Genomic DNA, 18,915 nt, shown 5'->3' with positions numbered 1-18,915 from the left:
TTCCGCAGCTCCTTCTCGCAACACGCCATGTGCTGTGAAGAATAAATCACGATCCGGATCGCATCTCGTTCATGCGGAACGTCACAGTTCATTTCCATCACAGAATATCTGCACCACCTAACTCATTGAGAATGAGTTATCATATGCTAAGACTCAGTACAGAGGCATCTGTGATGCACTACCAAACAATAATGGACCATGGAGAATATAATCTCTATGGTTGCTTCAGTTTTCAAAGGAAACTGTTTGTGATGTTTACATTGGGAAAGCTCCAGCTGTCAATGTAGTAGTTAAGACATCTCATGTGCAACTGTGCGGAAACCCAGTTTGTAATATGCCATGTTAGGGAAAAAGAATAAACATAGCACAGAAGAACATACAGAGACATCATTTGAAAAGAACTACTAACAACCAACCTCCAACTGTATATCTCTCCACTCTTTACATATATTATATATATGGACTATAGCTCCTGAATACTAGGAATATACTTTTCTCTTATCCATGAATGCCAGAATAATAGATAGCAACACTGGTTTGAGAATTTCCTTCTTTTTAATTTTCTGTACTGTTCTCACCATGGTGGTTGTAATTTGTAAAAATCAAGATCAGGAAAAATCTGCAGCTCTTTACATATCAGAGGTAATCAATCCATGACAAACAAAGTATCAGAGAAGAAGAGTTATTCTTTCTACCCTGCATGATTTAAGCTACTAGAAAATAACTTTATTACATTCGCTGAAACAATTAAACATACAGATACGATCATCCATGTATTTTAACAAAATTAGTTGATTCACATTTCTAGCTAAGTTTATTTCTATATGAAATAAACGAAGTGGGTAGCATGCTATCTATCTCTCAAAAAAAAAAAAAAAACAAAATTAGGCTATATATTATGCAAGTTGTGTAGCGCTTTTTCTTAACACACTTTTGCTCTTTTTCGGTACCATAATTGGACCAGTAAATCTGAAACAGCTGAAATTAGCTGCAGTGAATATCTAAAGGAGGTTCTACAGTGAGCTACACCAGAAAGAAAATAGATAGTTAAAACTATCAAGTGACGAAGAAAATTCAACTATCTCTCATGAAAAGAAGATATAAAAAGTTAAGATGGACTAGGCATCTTCGAATGACAGAGGAGTCTAGCTCACAATTAGTGACACTCAGTTGAGTTTGACAATTAGATCCCAACCTGACTCATTCATATTGCGTTGTATGATAAAACAAACTTGTTTAACCTACCACAACCTATGCAATTGAATGAGATAAGATATGGATGACTAGGATCTGCAAAAGCAATACCGCGAAAAAATACAACTTCCGGCGAGTCTATGAAATGTTGACAAATATTTCTTGTACTCTCTTGCCAAAAACAAACAAAGCACAATTAAAATCTTAAGATATCCCTTACACTCCCCTCTTAACAAAGCTTTTTACACGATGAATTACTAATCTTGAATCACAGAACGACGTAAGATTAGCTCGAGTTGGCATAGACATTAGCATATATGCTAACTTGATCTGTTTTGCTATGCTTTGAATGTAATGGTGAGTTATATACGAAATGATTCCGACACATGTAGCAATATATGGGCAAATGCCCGTGAACCTCCTATTCTACTGAAAGAAATAAGAGCTACATGTGAAATAACATGCTTCAGAGAGCAATTTCAAGTTTCAACTCATGTTTGTTGATTACAATGAAAGGCCAAATTATAATCTGTTTATTTAAGCAATTAAGTATTCAAAAAACAAGTATACTTCGCTCAAAGATTTAGACAACATAGAAGAATACCAGAGCATATATTTCCTGAAACAATAGGTGAATGCAAAAGCAAATTGCATATTTATTTGTAGGATAAACAATTTTCAGCCGGAAAAATCAGCATTAACATAGTAATCTTATTAGGCAATAGCCACACTGAGAGCCCGAATTAAAGCCGGATTATGGTTGCCCCTACGTAAATGAGACAAAAACATCACTAAGAGCACTTAGGAATTGCATATTTTGCCGAGGAAGACCAGCACTCTCAACGCCACGCAGAACAAAATGATTGTAGAAAGGAAAGAGAACAAGCAACATCTCCAGGCATGTAAGCGATCCAACCTCAAGTCTCACTTTCCATTGCAGAAGAATTAGAAGCATTTCCTGTGCACAATTGATGGTCCGGATTCATCATACTCGGCCTTTGCAATCCACATCTGCCAAACAAACAACAAACAACATTTTCAGTTAAATGGAATATACATAAAAGAAATGGCTAGAAAATATACTAGCAAAGTTTAAATCCACAATAGAAATTGTTATGAGATATTCATTTCCTCGTCATCCACATAATCTGAGTCCAAATGGAATATATGCATAACTCATGAATCATTGAGTATTAGCGAACACAAAGTAGTCGGCTTTTTAGGCTTAGTCCTCACCTGCTGGAATGTGCTGAGGGATGCCAAGATGGATCCTCCGATCCATACACTGTACTTCCTCTCTGGGGGAGCCACCACCTTAATCTTCATGCTACTAGGTGCCAATGCAGTGATCTCCTTGCTCATCCTATCAGCGATGCCTGGAAACATTGTTGAACCCCCGCTTAACACAATATTCCCATATAGGTCCTTCCTTATATCCACGTCGCATTTCATGATCGAATTGTACGTTGTCTCATGTATTCCTGCTGCCTCCATCCCGATCATGGATGGCTGGAAAAGGACTTCCGGGCAGCGGAAACGTTCCGCCCCAATGGTGATCACTTGCCCGTCAGGCAACTCATAGCTCTTCTCAACAGAGGAGCTGGTTTTTGACATCTCGAGCTCCTGCTCGTAGTCAAGCGCAATGTAGGCAAGCTTCTCCTTCACGTCGCGGACAATCTCACGTTCTGCCGTGGTGGTGAAGGAGTAGCCTCGCTCAGTCAAAATCTTCATCAGGGCATCAGTTAGGTCACGGCCTGCAAGGTCAAGGCGGAGGATCGCATGTGGGAGAGCGTATCCTTCGTATATTGGCACAGTGTGGCTCACTCCGTCACCAGAGTCAAGGACAATACCTACAGGAGACAACAGAACAAGCATTGTCAATGTGATTAAACAACGAATCCAAAAACATGAAGCGCAACTTAGCCATGGGTTAACCATTCCATAAATTAAAGAAATACATTACAGCATCATAGGACGTGGCACCAATTCATACAATGGAAACAATTCGAAAGTGTGGTCAAGCCATGAATGAATCATTCATTTTAAGTAATGGAAAAATCAATCACGGATGCATTTGTATATAGTAGCAGATTCATTAAAAATGTTCCCAGAGAAAGCAATCTTGAAGTTGCAAAAATTTTCATGCAAGAAAGTTCAGAATTTTTTGCAAACTGAATATTAGACTATTAGTATAGGTATAAATACTACATTCCACAAGGAAAGAACATACACTTGCAGACATGAAAATTTTTCATTCTAAATTAATTGAAGTAGAAGCTGAGAAAGTCTACCGTCAGACAATCGAGACAGTTAGGTAATGTATTCACTTACCAGTTGTACGGCCACTGGCATAAAGAGAAAGAACAGCCTGAATAGCAACATACATAGCCGGAGTATTGAAGGTCTCAAACATGATCTGAGTCATCTTTTCACGGTTAGCCTTCGGATTCAACGGTGCCTCAGTGAGAAGAACAGGGTGCTCTTCTGGAGCCACACGGAGCTCATTATAGAAAGTGTGGTGCCAGATCTTCTCCATGTCGTCCCAATTGCTGACGATGCCGTGCTCAATTGGGTATTTAAGGGTCAAAATACCACGCTTCGATTGAGCCTCGTCCCCGACATAAGCATCCTTTTGGCCCATGCCAACCATCACTCCCGTGTGACGTGGACGGCCCACGATGCTAGGAAATACAGCCCTCGGCGCATCGTCTCCAGCAAATCCAGCCTTGGAAAATAACAAATATTAGAATCAATCTTCAAATATTGCAAAAGAAAATATCAAAGCTAACTATGCCTTCCAAGGAACAACATCCGAAATCCGGTAGAATACTTGAGGCAAATGGCACATCTGAACCCTGGACACAATTTTTTTAAAAAAAAAAAGAGGAGGAAAACCTTAAGATATGGAGTGTTTATGCTGTACCTTAACCATTCCGGTCCCATTGTCGCACACAAGAGGCTGGATATCCTCACCGTCCGCCATTTCCTATTAATTGGTACACAAAGGAAAGGATTACATGCTAAGATCAAAACTCTTCACTTGCGACGCGGCAAGGATCGCAGCCGCAGCCAGATACAATAAGACAGAGGCACAGGCAGAGGCGGTATCTTAAATCCAATCACGTAATAGAGAATTTGCTCAGAAATATCATTCAAGTTTTTTTTCCCCCTAATAACTAATCAATTTCGAGAATCACATGCTAAAAAGGAAGAGATTTTTTGAAATGGATAATATAGATTCGATTCTTACAAATGTTGATTTCTTTTTTCTGTTTTTTTCTTTTTTTGGTTCAATGACATGTTCATAGATGATCTTTCTACCTTAGCAGTAATTTAACTCAAATCCATAAGGCCCAAAAAAGAAAAAAGAAAAAAGAAACAAAGAGCTGCATCAATTTAACGCCAGGAATGTGCAATTTAATAATGAAATAATCATAGATCAAACTCGTCTTAATAGGAAAAGAAGGGTTGAGAGATCTCTTGCCCAACGAACAATGTTTCAGAAGAAGATGAGCCAAAGTGCGAGGGCGATCGCTGTGGGACGACGATGAGGAAACCCTAGATCTTCAATCTCTCTCTCTCTCTCTCTCTCTCTCTCTCTTAAGAGAACTCTATTTGTGCGTGCGCGTCTCCTCCCTCTCTCTCTCTCCCTTTCTCTCTCTCTCTTTCGATGAGTGGTTGGACCCGCGCTTTGCGCGCGCCGCTCAAATTGGAAATTCGCGACCGCGTCTGACGCAGCCCACGACGCGACCGAAACTGTCGGGTCGGGCCGGGTCGGGTCGGGTCGGGTTAAGCTGGTCCGTTCTGTGCATTTCTTTGAGTGTGCCACGTATTTTACTATCTTAATTTATTCGTCAGAACAACTCAATTGTCCATTGTTAATGTATATAAGATAAGATGAACGGAGAATGGCTTATGATAACTCAAGCATACTATATTTAGAACATTTTCAGAAAAAAAGAAAGGGCCATCATATCTAGATCTTTTATTAAGGTTTAGTTTTAGATAACAGGCCCAATTGCAGATGCGCTGAGAAGGAAATTTGTTGGGCTAAGTTCCCCAAAGTGTCTGATGAGTTGTAAAAATGGGCCAGGGTCCCTCGTACGCGACTAACCCCAACTAAAATAGGAGCAAATTTTCTGCAACCCGGCACGTGACGCTACTGTTGCAATTTGAACTGTTATTACTTTCAGCTCTTGGAATATTGGTATTAGATGTGAACGTCAGAATGCGTTGTATCCTGTGAAAGCTAGATGAGAAAAAAAAAAAAAAAAAAAAAAAAAAAAAAAAAAAAAAAAAAAAAAAAAAGAAAAAAAAAAAAGAAAAGGGAAATGATTAGTAACTCAAATTTCTAAGTTTTTGACATTAATGTCGTAAACTCATTGAATCTTGTGATTGCAGAATATTATTATAATCAGATTCTAATTCTTTGTGCTGGACCACCATGACACAACAAGAGGGTCCAGAGCCAGCAGGGACTTGTCTCCTCCCCTTCACATGCAAAACAGTCCCACCTCTCCCTCTGCCCAACTCATTCAATTGGGGGTCAGAAAACAATGAGGGGGCCAAACCCTAACCCTAACCCTAACCCTAGCCCTTGTTCCCCTACAAACCCAGTCAAATGAGCCCACACTCACATCCCCTTTCCATCCTTGGCCCAAACAAAATTAACCCCTCCACTTGCACCAAACAGAGAGGGAAACAGCTAAGAGCATCATCACCATCCCCATTAACAAGCTACAGGAGAATGAGGGGAAAAAATAAAAAAAAGGAAAAAAAAAAAGGGGACCTCCACCAATGGTGGTAACAGTGCCAAAGTGTTGCGATTGGTTGACTTTTTTGATCAAAATTTTTGTTCTATTTTTTTTATAATTGGCTCAAATTTCAAGAGCCCCTGTTTATTATCCAGTTGTATTCAGTAATCAGTATGGCTGGGTTTAGTTATTAGCATATATACACCCAATGTTGCTAGTGTTCTGCGAGTATTTGAATTATTGTATTCTAATCAAACTAAATGGTGATTTGCTTCTTTTTGAAAAAAAAAATGAAATGAGGAAGGATTATTTATTTATTTATTTTTTCTGAGATTGCCAGAGGAAAGAATGTCCAACAAATTAAGTTGTGTGGAAAGAAGAAAAACAATAATTGATCATTTTAATGGATCAACTTACATTTCTGGAGAATCTGAAACTTTATAAATCAAATAGAACTCTTACTATCGTTTGGTTCGGAGTTAAGGAAAAACTAGTTATTTCAGGGATAGGGTTACGTTCAGAGTTAAGGTGAGATTAGAATATTTTTGTGTTTGGTTGAGAATTTGAGTTAGCCCAGGATTAAAAAAAATAGTGTTTGGTTGGAATAGGTGGGATAAAAAGGATAGTGAGTAAAATAGTGTTTTGTTTGGTTGGAGTAGTGGGGTGCGGTGGGGTTAGCTGGGGTTAGTTAATCCCACTCCAAATGAATTATTCCGGGTTAGCCCATTTGGGGTGGGGTCCCCCTATAATCATGTTTGGGAATAAAATTGGGATTAAGGGGTTATCCCATCCCTTAACCCCAAACCAAACACATTATTGAAGTTGCGTTTTCAATAAAAATTCATCATTTTTTATCATTAACCGAAATCTCTTTCGCTATGCATCTGGGTTTTAACTTAATGACTTCTAGTTAGAGCTGAGTGATCGTAATTTAAAGTAGCTGGCATAGTCAAGCATCAATTCGAGAGTCTAGTTAATGTCTCTAGAAATGAGTTGCAAAACTACGGTTCCAAAAACATATAAGAGCTGCTGGTAAGGTGCTTTGTAGTATGGTTTTCTAACTTAAAAATGAGAAACATCAGAGGACAAGGAATTAACATGCAATAAGGCGCATGACCTGCTGGTAAGGTCATTTGCTGGTGTATTAAGTGACTGGGACCAAACCCTGTTCCACCTCCCCGGAGCCTCTTATTAATAAGTGTATTTAAAGTTCCATGTGTTTGGTGTAGACCCACCACAAAAAAGGAGGGGGGAAGGTGGGAAACCCCTTTAGAACTGATGAATGATTAATCCTTTGCTTGACACCAAAAACACCATAAATTTATATAACAACTACTAGCTTAAGTAAATATCAGAGGGACAGTGCACTCTTAGTTGCAACCTCCACATGGAGATGAAGCTAAGGAGACCCCCCAATCTCTGGTACATGTTACATGTGCTCTCATGGCCACAAAATTCCAACACTTGAATGTTCCATCAGGACATAACGATATATAAACTAATAAAGGCCAAGAGGAGACATGCTCACAAGAACTTGTGACTTAATCCTACCCCTTTTGTAAACAGACACATCTGTAAAGCTAACATCCCCATGTGAAATGAGGAGACGAAATTTGTAAACATATAAAGAGGAAACAAACAAAAGATTGAATATATATATATGCATGAATTGATCCAACAAATAGAAACACAAATTAAAGTGCAGAGATATGAGAAACTAGGAATAAAATCTAACCGAATTAATCTAACAATGCTCCAATGAACTCCTCTCCCTCTCCCTTACTATACAACATGAATGACATCACAATCTAAACAAGAAAGAATTGTTAACCAAACTCAAATGGAAGCATCGCTTCGGCTAGCCGGGCTTCGCTGCTTGCGGTTCCTTCGACCACGGTGCCTCCGGTCGCCAAACTTCAGCCCGTCTCGCCCGAAAAAGTGCGTGGACTCTTCGTCGAGTGAGCAGTCGGGTAAAGGGCTCGGATATCTTTCGCGGTCGTGGCAGTAAGAATAGCTCATATGATTCCTTCGAAAGGCCTCCATTGCGGCGCGCTGATCAGCCGATATCATAACTGAATTGAATTGGGCCGATTCCGGCCCTTCGCACGCCAATGAGTGGTCCAGTGGGTTCACGGGGCAGCCGTGGAGGACGAGGTCGGCGAATTCCGCAACGAACGGAGAGTATTTATAGTTGACCTTGTAGCGCCCGCCTAAAGTAGCCCAACTAGAGCCATCCCATATTGTAGCATAGAGGGACATGGGTTTGGAGGGGAAGGCCCCTCCCATGGCCTCACTCCTCACAACCTCTCTAATTGGAGTGTTATCTATGTAAAATCTGGAATATATATATATATATAAAAAAACGAAGTTATTAGGAAAAATACATTGGTAGAAATATGTGTTGATCTTTAAAATCAGGGACAAGATTTTCACTATCACTCACAAGTGCCTAAATTGAGGAAATAAACATTAAACAGAGGGTGAAGAATGATAACAAGCATAAAAAAGGCAATGATTTGCCAAAAACAGATAGGTTCTGAAACTTTACCCAGATGAGCTTAAAAAGACACAATACTAATAAAGCAAAACTTTCTATAGAAAGAATAGGTAACAAAGCAATTTGTAAACCCTTCTCCCATATCCAGCTTCACATTCTTTTCAGGCATTAAAAGAGATTCCTTGTGTATCTAACATGAAAGGGGAAATGTTTGCATGCTTTACCCAAACAAATACAACCGTAAAACTCGGGGAAAGATGTAATAAGAAGAAGCATGCATAAATAGAATATCTATCTACAAAAAAAAAAAAAAAAGAAGCATAAATGCTAAAACAGAAGAAGTAAAATTTGGTATCTTAAATTAGTTTAATTTGGAGACTCACATGATGCGATTATGGGTCCAGAGGATGGAGTATTGGTGGAAATCCTCAGTTGGGTCGAACCAAAAATCGTATCTTTCCTCTCTTCCAACTTTGGTGCTCCCATTTCCATAGACATTTGTTTGGAGCCTCCACTCCTTTCCCCTAACGTTTCCCAGGAACTCGAAGTCTAATTCGTCATGGGTTCTCTCATACGTATCCCCATTCGACATCTACAACCAAAAATAAAGGGGAAAGGAAAAAAAAGGTAACTTTGCAAGCATGGCATCGTATTTTCAGAGCAAGAACACAAGGTTGGGTACTTTTGCTGTTCTGCGGTAAAAAAAAAAAAGGAATTAAAAGAGAGGAGAAGAGGCTCACATAGAAGGCGACGACGACTCCAGCGGCGTAATCGGAGGGGAGTTTGATCGAAGCGCTAAAGAACCCATGAAGGTATAGGTCTTGTGAGGCGAAACCCGCACCTGAGTGTTCACCAAAACCCCACCCCATTCGATCAAAAACAAGCACAACAAAAGGAATCAATACCCAAAAAAATGGTTTTTTTTAATTCTTTTTTGAAGGAAAATGAGGGTTTTTTGTTACCAGTGTTCTCGTCGAGGGCAATGCGAACGCTCCTCCCGTCGCGGAGGAGCCTGAGATTGTTGTCCCCGAAGATTTGCGTGTACCCCTCTTCGAACGAGAGGGCTCGAACGCTCTCTAATGGAGAAGCGAATGCATTGCAGGAGGAAAAGAAGAAGAAGAAGAAGAAGAGAAACAGGGGATTGAGGAAGAGGAACAAAGGAAGCGACGAACCCATCAATCTCTCTCTCTCTCTCTCTCTCTCTCTCTCTCTCCCCTTTCCCCTTTATTGCTTCTTCACTTTGTGAGCTCGTGATATCTTGGGTTTCGCTATACGCGTTTCTAATTCAAAGGCGAGCGTAGAGAGAGAGAGAGAGAGAGAGAGAGAGAGAGACAGAGAGGGGAATGGGAGTGGAAAGGAGAAGCAAAGGTGTGGGCTTTTTATGAGAGAGAGAGAGAGAGAGAGAGAGAGAGGGAGGGGGTGGGGGATATGGTGGGGTTTATGGTATTCCTTGGATGCTTTGAGGACCCATTTGGCATCTCATAGGTGTTGTTTATGTTTCCAGTGTTTTTTTTTTCTGTAATAATAATTGGTAATTGTTTTTTCAATTCAAATTACACATAATTATGATCATATATTTGTTTGGATTCATGTTAGAGTTAGTTCAAAGCTTCTACTGTTCTGTAAGATCCTCCATTGATTTTTTAAAAAAAATTTGCGTGATAGTTAAAATGCTTCAACGACCAAATCACAATTGAAAAAAAGTCTTCCAATCACAATTATTCCATACAACTAAAAGCTTTTGAATTGTATGTAAACATAATAACAAAATAAGACTTATTTTCGCATATGAGGTGAGAATTATTCTATTATAATTTATAACATCTAATTAATAGATTTATACTATGTTATTTTGATTAATTTTTTTTTATTTTACTTGATACGGTATAATTGATTGATTTTGGATATAATGCTCAGTACTTCAACATTTACTAGAAATTATATTTTTTTTTTTCATGGGAAATACACCATTAACTGCCCTGACGAGAGGGGATTTAACAAGGCCATTTATTGAAGTACGGATTCTAAAATGATATGAGGATATTTGAAATTTAATCACATTCAAATCTTTCAGATTTTATTATCACAACATTAAATTAAATTAAATTAAATTTAATTAAATTTAAATAAACTAGAGGGACTACACAAAAGAAGGGCACAGCCCCAGGCGCCGCCCCCTTTCCCACTCATCGTTGACAAACATGCCCTCTTCTGTTAACTAATTATTTTATTTATAACCCCTTTATATTTTTTTTATTTGATTAATTTAATTAGAATTTATTTATAATGGGTAATTGGGTCACGTGACATGAATAATTTGTGACCTATGTTTTGACTGAAGTGGGTAAATTAGCAACACTTGATTTAAATATGGCCATACTTAGAGTGTATCTCAAAAATAATAATTATTAATTATATAATTAGAGAAATTTTATAGGTCAATTGGTATGTGATAAAAAAAATAAAATTGTGCATATTGTTTAAGCCCAAATTTGAGAAAATTAAAAGTCTACAATGCAGCAATCACATTGATAATGTGATATTTCTCAACTAATTAATTTTTTTAAAAAAAATTTATCCAACATATCATAATTATTTTAAAAATATTTTTATTATATTTTTTTAAAAAAATAATTAATTAAATATTAATGATACGATATAACTGTTACACATCTGCATTAAATTTTGTAGGTAACTGGATGGAAAAAAAAATTATACATATTCTTTTATTTTCTAATTTTTCATTGGTCTCAATAAATATAATGAGAGAAATTTAATGCGATGGTGAGACACAATTTACGATGACTTGTTACGCAAGTAGTGGGACATGCAAACTCGTCATCTTGGGTAGCACAAAAGTAAATTAAGCGCACGGATGTAAACCGTGCTCAACAGTTAGTTTTTAAATTGAAGTATCGTGAAATTTGAATTTGAATAAAACATTTAAACATATTATATTTTGTCAAGAGACTAGGTCATAAAATTAAATTGCTTGTCCATGTAAACACATGATATAAATTTAGAATTTTTCCCTTCTAGAGAAGTATAATAGTATGGTCTTAAGCACATATTAGTTCACCGGTCTAGCTCAATATTTATTATCCGGAGTCCGGGAATTATACTTATGAGGATAGATTTCTTTGTACTCATGAATTTTCGACCATTAGATTAAATCTACTCTTTTGAGCATTTTCATCCGTTAGATCGTACTATTCAACCAACTACGCACTAAATCCTAGCGAACCACCATCATCCTAACAGAAGATCATTATCATCATAACCGCATATTTCTTTATCCAACGGCCGAAAACTTATAAGTACAAAAGGTTCTATACTCATAAGAGTATACTAGCTATTATACGTATAAGTACAATAGACCAGTAGCATTCTAAACCCTATAATTTTTATTTAAAGATTAAAAATTCAAGAGTAAAAAAATCCAAATATTATTAATAGTATTCTGGTCCAATTATTATATATATATATNTATTAGTGGGTAGTTGGTAGAATATTATGATCCAAGAGATGGCAATGATTAAGAAAGTAGATTTAATAGCGAAAAAAATAGCACCAAGTGCTTTGTACTATTAATACCATTATAGTCGTCTCTCTCTATATATAGTAGGAGTTGAACTATTATATCTCTACTATATATAAAATCGTATAGAAATTTCTACAATGACAAATGAAATAAAAAAAAAAAAATATTCCATATGAATAGTTATAATCAGTTTATTAAAAAATATATCAAATAAAAACGAACGATCGGTTCTGATCAATTTATTAAAAAATAGCATTTATATCCATCTATAAATCTAATTCTACGAACTTATGATCAATTCGTTAAAAATATTTCAAATAAAACAAATGGTTATTATCAATCTGTTAAAATATAGTATTCCTATACATTTATTTCACATTAAAATTTAAATTTGAGTTTAAATCGTGAATTAAATTTAATTTTTGATATCAAATTTGAATTAACAATTAAAAATTTTTAACTATAGTGGATCAAAATTAAATTTTAAAATTTGAAATTAATATGAATTTAATTTTGATGCTTTTTGTTTAAAACGCGCACTTAAATTTTAGACCATCAGAAATCAAAAAATATATAAAAATATTTAATGTATATAAAAAAAGATAGAATATTACAAATATTTTCTAATAAAATATAACATATGAATTTATAAAATATAATTTTTATTATAAATTTTTAAATAAATATAATTACAAATTTATATTGATTTAAAATAAATTAAAATAATTGTTACGTGTATTTGCACATATACTCAACTAGTATTTCTAAAGATATAAATAATATATATTGTAGACTTTTTAGGCTTAGTTTGGTATTTTTGGCATTAAGATCCATCTAACGTTATTAGATAAATTAGAGTTGGGTAAAAATATATAAAGATACGCCTTTACGTTCTCCGATAGAATCGCAGAAAATATATGACTAATCACGATATATGGAGCGCAATTTTACGTAAGGAAACCTCCCCGCAATCTCAAACGAAACCTCAGTAGCCGGGGATAAGTAAAATATTGTTTGATAAAAGCAAAAAAAAGTCTATTATACTTGACTATTATTAAAGTAGTTTTTTCTTTTTTCTAGTAATAAATAAAAAAGAAAATAATGGTAACCGTGGCCACGATAGTGATGCAGCAAAGAGAAAGGACAGTGCGGTAATGCCAGAGAGGCAGAGCGACTTCCTCCCGGTAATTATGTCACGGCCCAAAAGTGGGGCCCACAACGCGTGGATAAGCCCAATAAGCTTATTAAGATTGTTTTTTTTTTCTTAAAAAAAAAAACCTTTTCTTTTCTGTTTTTTTTCTCGGGTGGGGGGTTGGGGGGTGGTGTGGAGCCAAAAATAAATGGATCGGAGGCACGGGATTAGCGGGCACGCGCCTCCGCCCCTTTCATCCACAGCTGTCGCCTCTTTCACTCGTGATCATGTATGTCTCTCTCTCCCCCACACATTATTCTCCCTACCTACTTTATCAACCCGTATCCACATAAGTTTAAGTTTAATTACGAGCCCCGTACACAGTATATATAGTTCATGTTTAATTAATTAATTTTATATTTTTAGCAGAGTTTTTTTAAAAATTTTAAGAGGAAGATCGCATACTATTCGTTTTATTTATTTTGTTTAAAAATAAATTTAGCTAGTTGAAAATATGAATTATGTAGGATTCAAATTTGAGACCACGGTTATCAATCATTCAATTTTTTGTCACTTGTGTTAGGAACAGTTGATCAATACTTATATTTTTTAAAAAAATTTAAAATAGATAGTTTATTATTTTTCAAAAAAAAAATTTGAGAAAATAATAACGTACTATCTGTTTCATTCATTCAGAAGATGAGTTCAGCTACATAGATGAGACAATATAGACATGGGAGGATGAAAAAAAAAAAAAAAAAACTCTAAGGGAGGTTACAATTATGTCTCACCGCAAAAATTCTGATTTCGAACAATTGAAAAGAAGGAAAAACTTATAAAGTTACAGCAAACATAACACTAAGGTCGTTCCCATTATTCATTGTCCTTTTTGGTGATAAGTTAAGCTATTTTGGTGAGGCAATATATAGACATCAAAGGATGGAAAAAGAANACTAAGGTCGTTCCCATTATTCATTGTCCTTTTTGGTGATAAGTTAAGCTATTTTGGTCCTACCTTTCACACGCATACATAAACGGGAAAAAGAAACCAGGAAAAAGAAACAAGAAAAAAGAAAACCCATTTGGCACATCATTAGATATATTCAAGTTCACAGACGGTCCCAGTACAAGTGTCAAAAAATTTAATGATTAATATTGGAGACTCAAGTTTAAATTCTAATTGATTTATATTTTCAGTTAAATTTATTTTTAAATAAAATAAACAAAACGTATATATATATATATATAGAGTGAGACTACTATGCTTATGAAAGTACGAAGTTTTCCGTACTTTCAAGTCGTTTTTCATATTGCGACTTTCGAATCGTCGATCGGCTCCGTTAAACTTGATCTAGAGTATTTGAAGTAACTAGAAAATAAATTATGCGATTTTTCGATATTATTTGCCCAGTGAACAAAGGGGCTCAAAATCAACGGCTGAAAATAAAAATTTTACGAAACGTGATAATATGACATTAAAATTTTAGATCAAAGATATTGATCTTGTTTTATATACTATAAAGAATTTTATATCAAAATTTCACATGATTTGGATATTTCTACACCGTTAAACTTGCAAACGGCTCACTACGGCCATTAAAATTATTGATTTTGAGCCCCTTCGATTAATAGGCAAATGATATCGAAAAATCATAAAATTTATTTTCTAGGAACTTCAAATACTCTAGATCAAGTTTAACGGAGCCGATCGACGATTCCCAAGTCGCAACATGGAAAACGACATGGAAGCACGGAAGGCTCCGTGCTTCCAGAAACATAGTAGCCCTACTCATAGAGTGAGGCTACTATGCTTCTGGAAGTACGGAGCCTTCCGTGCTTTCAGGTCGTTTTCGATGTTGTGACTTTCGAATCGTCGATCAGCTCCGTTAAACTTGATTTAAAAGATTTGAAGTATTTAAAAAATAAATTTTATGATTTTTCGATATCATTTGCCTATTGATCGAAGGTACTCAAAATTAATAATTTTAATGGTTGTGGTGAGCCGTTTGCAAGTTTAACGGTGTAGAAATATCCAAATCACGTAAAATTTTGATAGAAAATTCTTTATACTATATAAAACAAAATCAATATCTTTGATCTAAAATTTTAATGTCGTATTATCATATTTTGTAAGATTTTTATTTTTAGCTGTTGATTTTTAGCCCCTTAGTTCACTAGGCAAATGATATCGAAAAATTGCAAAATTTATTTTCTACGTATTTCAAATACTCTAGATCAATTTTAACGGAGTCGATCGATGATTCAAAAGTCGCAACATCAAAAACGATCTAGAAGCACGGAAGGCTCCGTACTTTTAGAAGCATAGTAGCCACACTCTCTCTCTCTCTCTCTCTTTCTCTCTCTCTCTCTCTCTCTCTCTCTATATATATATATATATATATATTTATTTTTTATTCTTTTTTTTCAATGCCGATAATGTAACAAATTTACCATCCAGATCGAGCCTTAAAAGTTGTTAGAAATAGTAAGGAGAATGGTCCACCATTGACTCTCGTCATATAACTTGTGTTCAAAGTACAAATATGATAATCACTAGGGCATATTTGAATGTGTTATGATGCCCACTCAATTGTTACCTGTTATAAATCACTACGGGAATCTTTGAATCATCATACGCACTCAATTAACAATATATTATTATTATTATTATTATTATTATTATTATTATTATTATATGAGCTAGGCTGGTATACTATCGGTAGCACGGAGGTCTCCGTACTACTAAGTTGTTTTCAATTACGCAACTTTCAAATCGATGATCGGTTCCGTTAGACTTGATCTACACTATTGAAAGTATTTGAAAACTAAATTTCAAAATTTTTTGACCTCATTTACCTATCAAACAAATAGTCTAAAAATGAACGGCTGAAAATAAAAATTTCATAAAAAATGATGATAAAAGACTTAAATTTAAGATTAGTGATACTAATCTTACTCTAAATAGTGAAAAAAAAAATTTATAAAAATTTCATCAGATTTGAATTGTTTTACACCGTTAAATTCACAAACGCATCACATCGACTATTAAAATTATCAATTTTGAAACCTTTTGATCACTAGCCAAATGATATCGAATAATTATAAAATTTAGTTTTCAAATACTTTCAATAGTTTAGATCAAGTCTAATTGAGCTAGAATATTTTTAGAAGCACCACCTCCTTGGTGCTTCTAAATTTTTAGCTCTTGGATCTATTTCTTGATAATTAATAGCTTTTGGATCAAACACTATTCCACCTACCACCACCTACCACCATCATACTAATCTTACATTTCTTCATCCAAAGGCTAAAAACTCAAAAGCACCACCTCTTTGGTGCTTTTGAAAGTATTCTATCTCTACTATATATATATACTATTATATAATATATATATATATAATATATATATATAGTATATAATATATATATATATATATATATATATAATATATATTTGTGCTTTGTGTGCGCGTAGAACTTACTATGCAATTCAGAAAAGAATAATACCCTAGTTGGTGCTTGTCCTACAATCATGTTAGATACATTGGAATCAAAAATCTACAGTTGGAATGATGAGCGGTCGCCCTTAAAGTTGAGTGCAGTCCCCTAGGATTGAGTGGTTCCAATTGTTAATAATATAATCCAATATTAGAGAATGATCAAATGGGTTGATCTACATGAGGTTAAAAAATCGAAAGCATAACACTTCATGTTCCAAATGATAGTAGCTCTAGGCTTTACACACAAGCGACACACACACTAAGAGAGAGATAGTGAGAGAGAGAGAGGTTTGGACTGGGCTAACTATTAGTAGCAAAATCTCATTGTTCCTCAACAGTTTTTAGCTTTTGGATCAACTTCTTATTAATTTCTTAACATTGGATTAAATACTAATAACTATGGGGACAACAACTCTAACGACTAATATCATCCTGACTAACAAATTTGTTTCATCCAATGGGTTAAAACCTGTGATAGCAAAAGAGCGTTTTACTATTAATTAGTATTCCAGCCTAATTTTATATTATATATTATATATATATTATAGAATATATATATTATAACTATATATATATAATATATATATAGAGTGGCTGGTACTGCTCTATGGAAGTCACGGGCCCGCCTCTGTGCTTCCAAGTTGTTTTCGATGTTTCGGACTTTTCGAATTGACATCGGCTCCGTTAGAGTTATCTACATGTGTTGAATTACCTCGAAAATAATTTTGTGAATTTTTGATACATTTGCCTATGATTAGAAGGGGCTCAAAATCAATAATTTTAACGGCTGTGGTGAGCCGGTTGTAAGTTTAACGGTGTAGAAATATCCAAATCACATGAAATTTTGATAGAAAATTCTTTATACTATATAAAACAAGATCAATAACTTTGATCTAAAATTTTATTGTCATATCATCATATTTTGTAAGATTTTTATTTTCAGCCGTTGATTTTGAGCCACTTCGATCACTAGGCAAATGATATTGAAAAATCGCAAAATTTATTTTCTAGATACTTCAAATATTCTAGATTAAGTCTAACGGAGCCGATCGTCGATTCGAAAGTCCGAACATTGAAAATAAAGCGAAAGGACGGAGCCCTCCGTGCTTCTATAAGCATCCTAGCCGCACTCTATATATATATATATGTATATATATATATACATATGTATGTATATATACATACATATGTATGTATATATACATACATATGTATGTATATAAATTGAGCTGGAATATTATTAATAGTATTTGACATCTTTTGCTATCAATTTTTTAATCGTTAGATCTACATTTTAATCAATTTCACCATTTATATCATATTATTCAACTAACCACCCGCTCAACTCTAGGAGAACCACCATTAAATTTTAGGGGACCACTATCATCATAACTCTAAAATTTTGTATCCAAAAGTTAAAAGCTCGATAGCAAAAGAGTCTAAATACTATTAATAGTATTCCAGCCCAATTCTCTCTCTCTCTCTCTCTCTCTCTCTCTCTCTCTCTCTCTCTCTCTCTCTCTATATATATATATATATATATATANGATCGACACCGTTGAACATGATCTATACCACTTTAAGTATCTAGAAATCAAATTTCATACTTTTTCGATATTGTTCTCTTATCCATCAAGTAGATAAAAAATAAACGGCTGAAAATAAATATTCTTTAAAAAGTGATGATAGGAATCTTATAATTAAGATCGAGAGTATAGATCTTGTTATAAATAGTTTAAAGAATTTTTTAACCAAAATTTAATTGATTTGGATATGTTTACACCGTTAAACAAGAAAACGTCTCATATCGACTATTAAAATTACAAATTTTGAAATCCTTTGATCATTAGGTCAATGATGTCAAATAGATTTGAAATTTGGTTTCTAGATATTTCAAGTGGTTTAAATTATATTCAACGGTATTGATCGTCGATTTGGAGGCTCCATCATCGAAAACAAATTGGTGACAACAGTGCTTGTTTGCTACCGATAGTATTCTAGCTCAACTCTATATATATATATATAGAGAGAGAGAGAGAGAGAGATAGAGAGAGAGAGAAGCTGGAATGATATCGGTAGTAAACAGGTTCCTTTGCCACCAATTTGTTTCGATGATAGAGTCTCTAAATTGACGATCGGTACCGTTGAATATGAGTTATATGACTTGAAGTATTTAGAGACTAAATTTCATTTTTTTTTGACATCATTGACATAATGATCAAAGGGTTTCAAAATTGTAATTTTAATGGTAGATATGAAACGTTTTTCATTTAACGGTATAAAACTATCCAAATTAA

At 34.8% G+C, this 18,915-nt stretch overlaps 2 protein-coding genes across 3 annotated transcripts; both read right to left on the bottom strand.

Annotated features, from left to right (window-relative positions):
• Positions 1,777-4,847, bottom strand: LOC109706452 (actin). 2 transcript variants are annotated; one of them, XM_020227265.1, is made up of 5 exons: positions 4,679-4,847; positions 4,118-4,180; positions 3,526-3,919; positions 2,431-3,044; positions 1,777-2,205 (listed from the first exon to the last, which is right to left on the bottom strand). In XM_020227265.1, the coding sequence occupies exons 2-5, from the start codon at positions 4,175-4,177 to the stop codon at positions 2,140-2,142; spliced, it is 1,134 nt and encodes a 377-aa protein (XP_020082854.1). In that variant the 5' UTR covers positions 4,178-4,180; positions 4,679-4,847; the 3' UTR covers positions 1,777-2,139. The 2 variants fall into 2 exon arrangements, with proteins under 2 accessions (XP_020082854.1, XP_020082855.1); XM_020227266.1 differs by having other exon boundaries at positions 4,688-4,847.
• On the bottom strand, positions 7,573-9,825 carry LOC109723116 (probable xyloglucan endotransglucosylase/hydrolase protein 27). Its single transcript, XM_020251340.1, has 4 exons — positions 9,408-9,825; positions 9,186-9,286; positions 8,829-9,037; positions 7,573-8,283 (listed from the first exon to the last, which is right to left on the bottom strand). Exons 1-4 carry the CDS (start codon positions 9,619-9,621, stop codon positions 7,785-7,787), a joined length of 1,023 nt encoding a protein of 340 aa, XP_020106929.1. The 5' UTR covers positions 9,622-9,825; the 3' UTR covers positions 7,573-7,784.

The sequence above is a fragment of the Ananas comosus genome, linkage group 2 (genome assembly GCF_001540865.1).
Source record: "Ananas comosus cultivar F153 linkage group 2, ASM154086v1, whole genome shotgun sequence".
Lineage (NCBI taxonomy): Eukaryota > Viridiplantae > Streptophyta > Magnoliopsida > Poales > Bromeliaceae > Ananas > Ananas comosus.
The sequence above is the reverse complement of the archived record's forward strand: the minus strand, read 5'-3'. Positions and strand labels throughout refer to the sequence as shown.

Coding starts and splice junctions, on each gene's coding strand:
- LOC109706452 (XM_020227265.1), bottom strand. CDS start 4,177: ATGGCGGACGGTGAGGATATCCAGCCTCTTGTGTGCGACAATGGGACC. Junction 3,920..4,117: donor ATGGGACCGGAATGGTTAAG/GTACAGCATAAA, acceptor TTATTTTCCAAG/GCTGGATTTGCTGGAGACGA. Junction 3,045..3,525: donor TGCCAGTGGCCGTACAACTG/GTAAGTGAATAC, acceptor TGTCTCCTGTAG/GTATTGTCCTTGACTCTGGT.
- LOC109723116 (XM_020251340.1), bottom strand. CDS start 9,621: ATGGGTTCGTCGCTTCCTTTGTTCCTCTTCCTCAATCCCCTGTTTCTC. Junction 9,038..9,185: donor GAGTCGTCGTCGCCTTCTAT/GTGAGCCTCTTC, acceptor TTTTGGTTGTAG/ATGTCGAATGGGGATACGTA. Junction 8,284..8,828: donor TGGACCCATAATCGCATCAT/GTGAGTCTCCAA, acceptor TATATATTCCAG/ATTTTACATAGATAACACTC.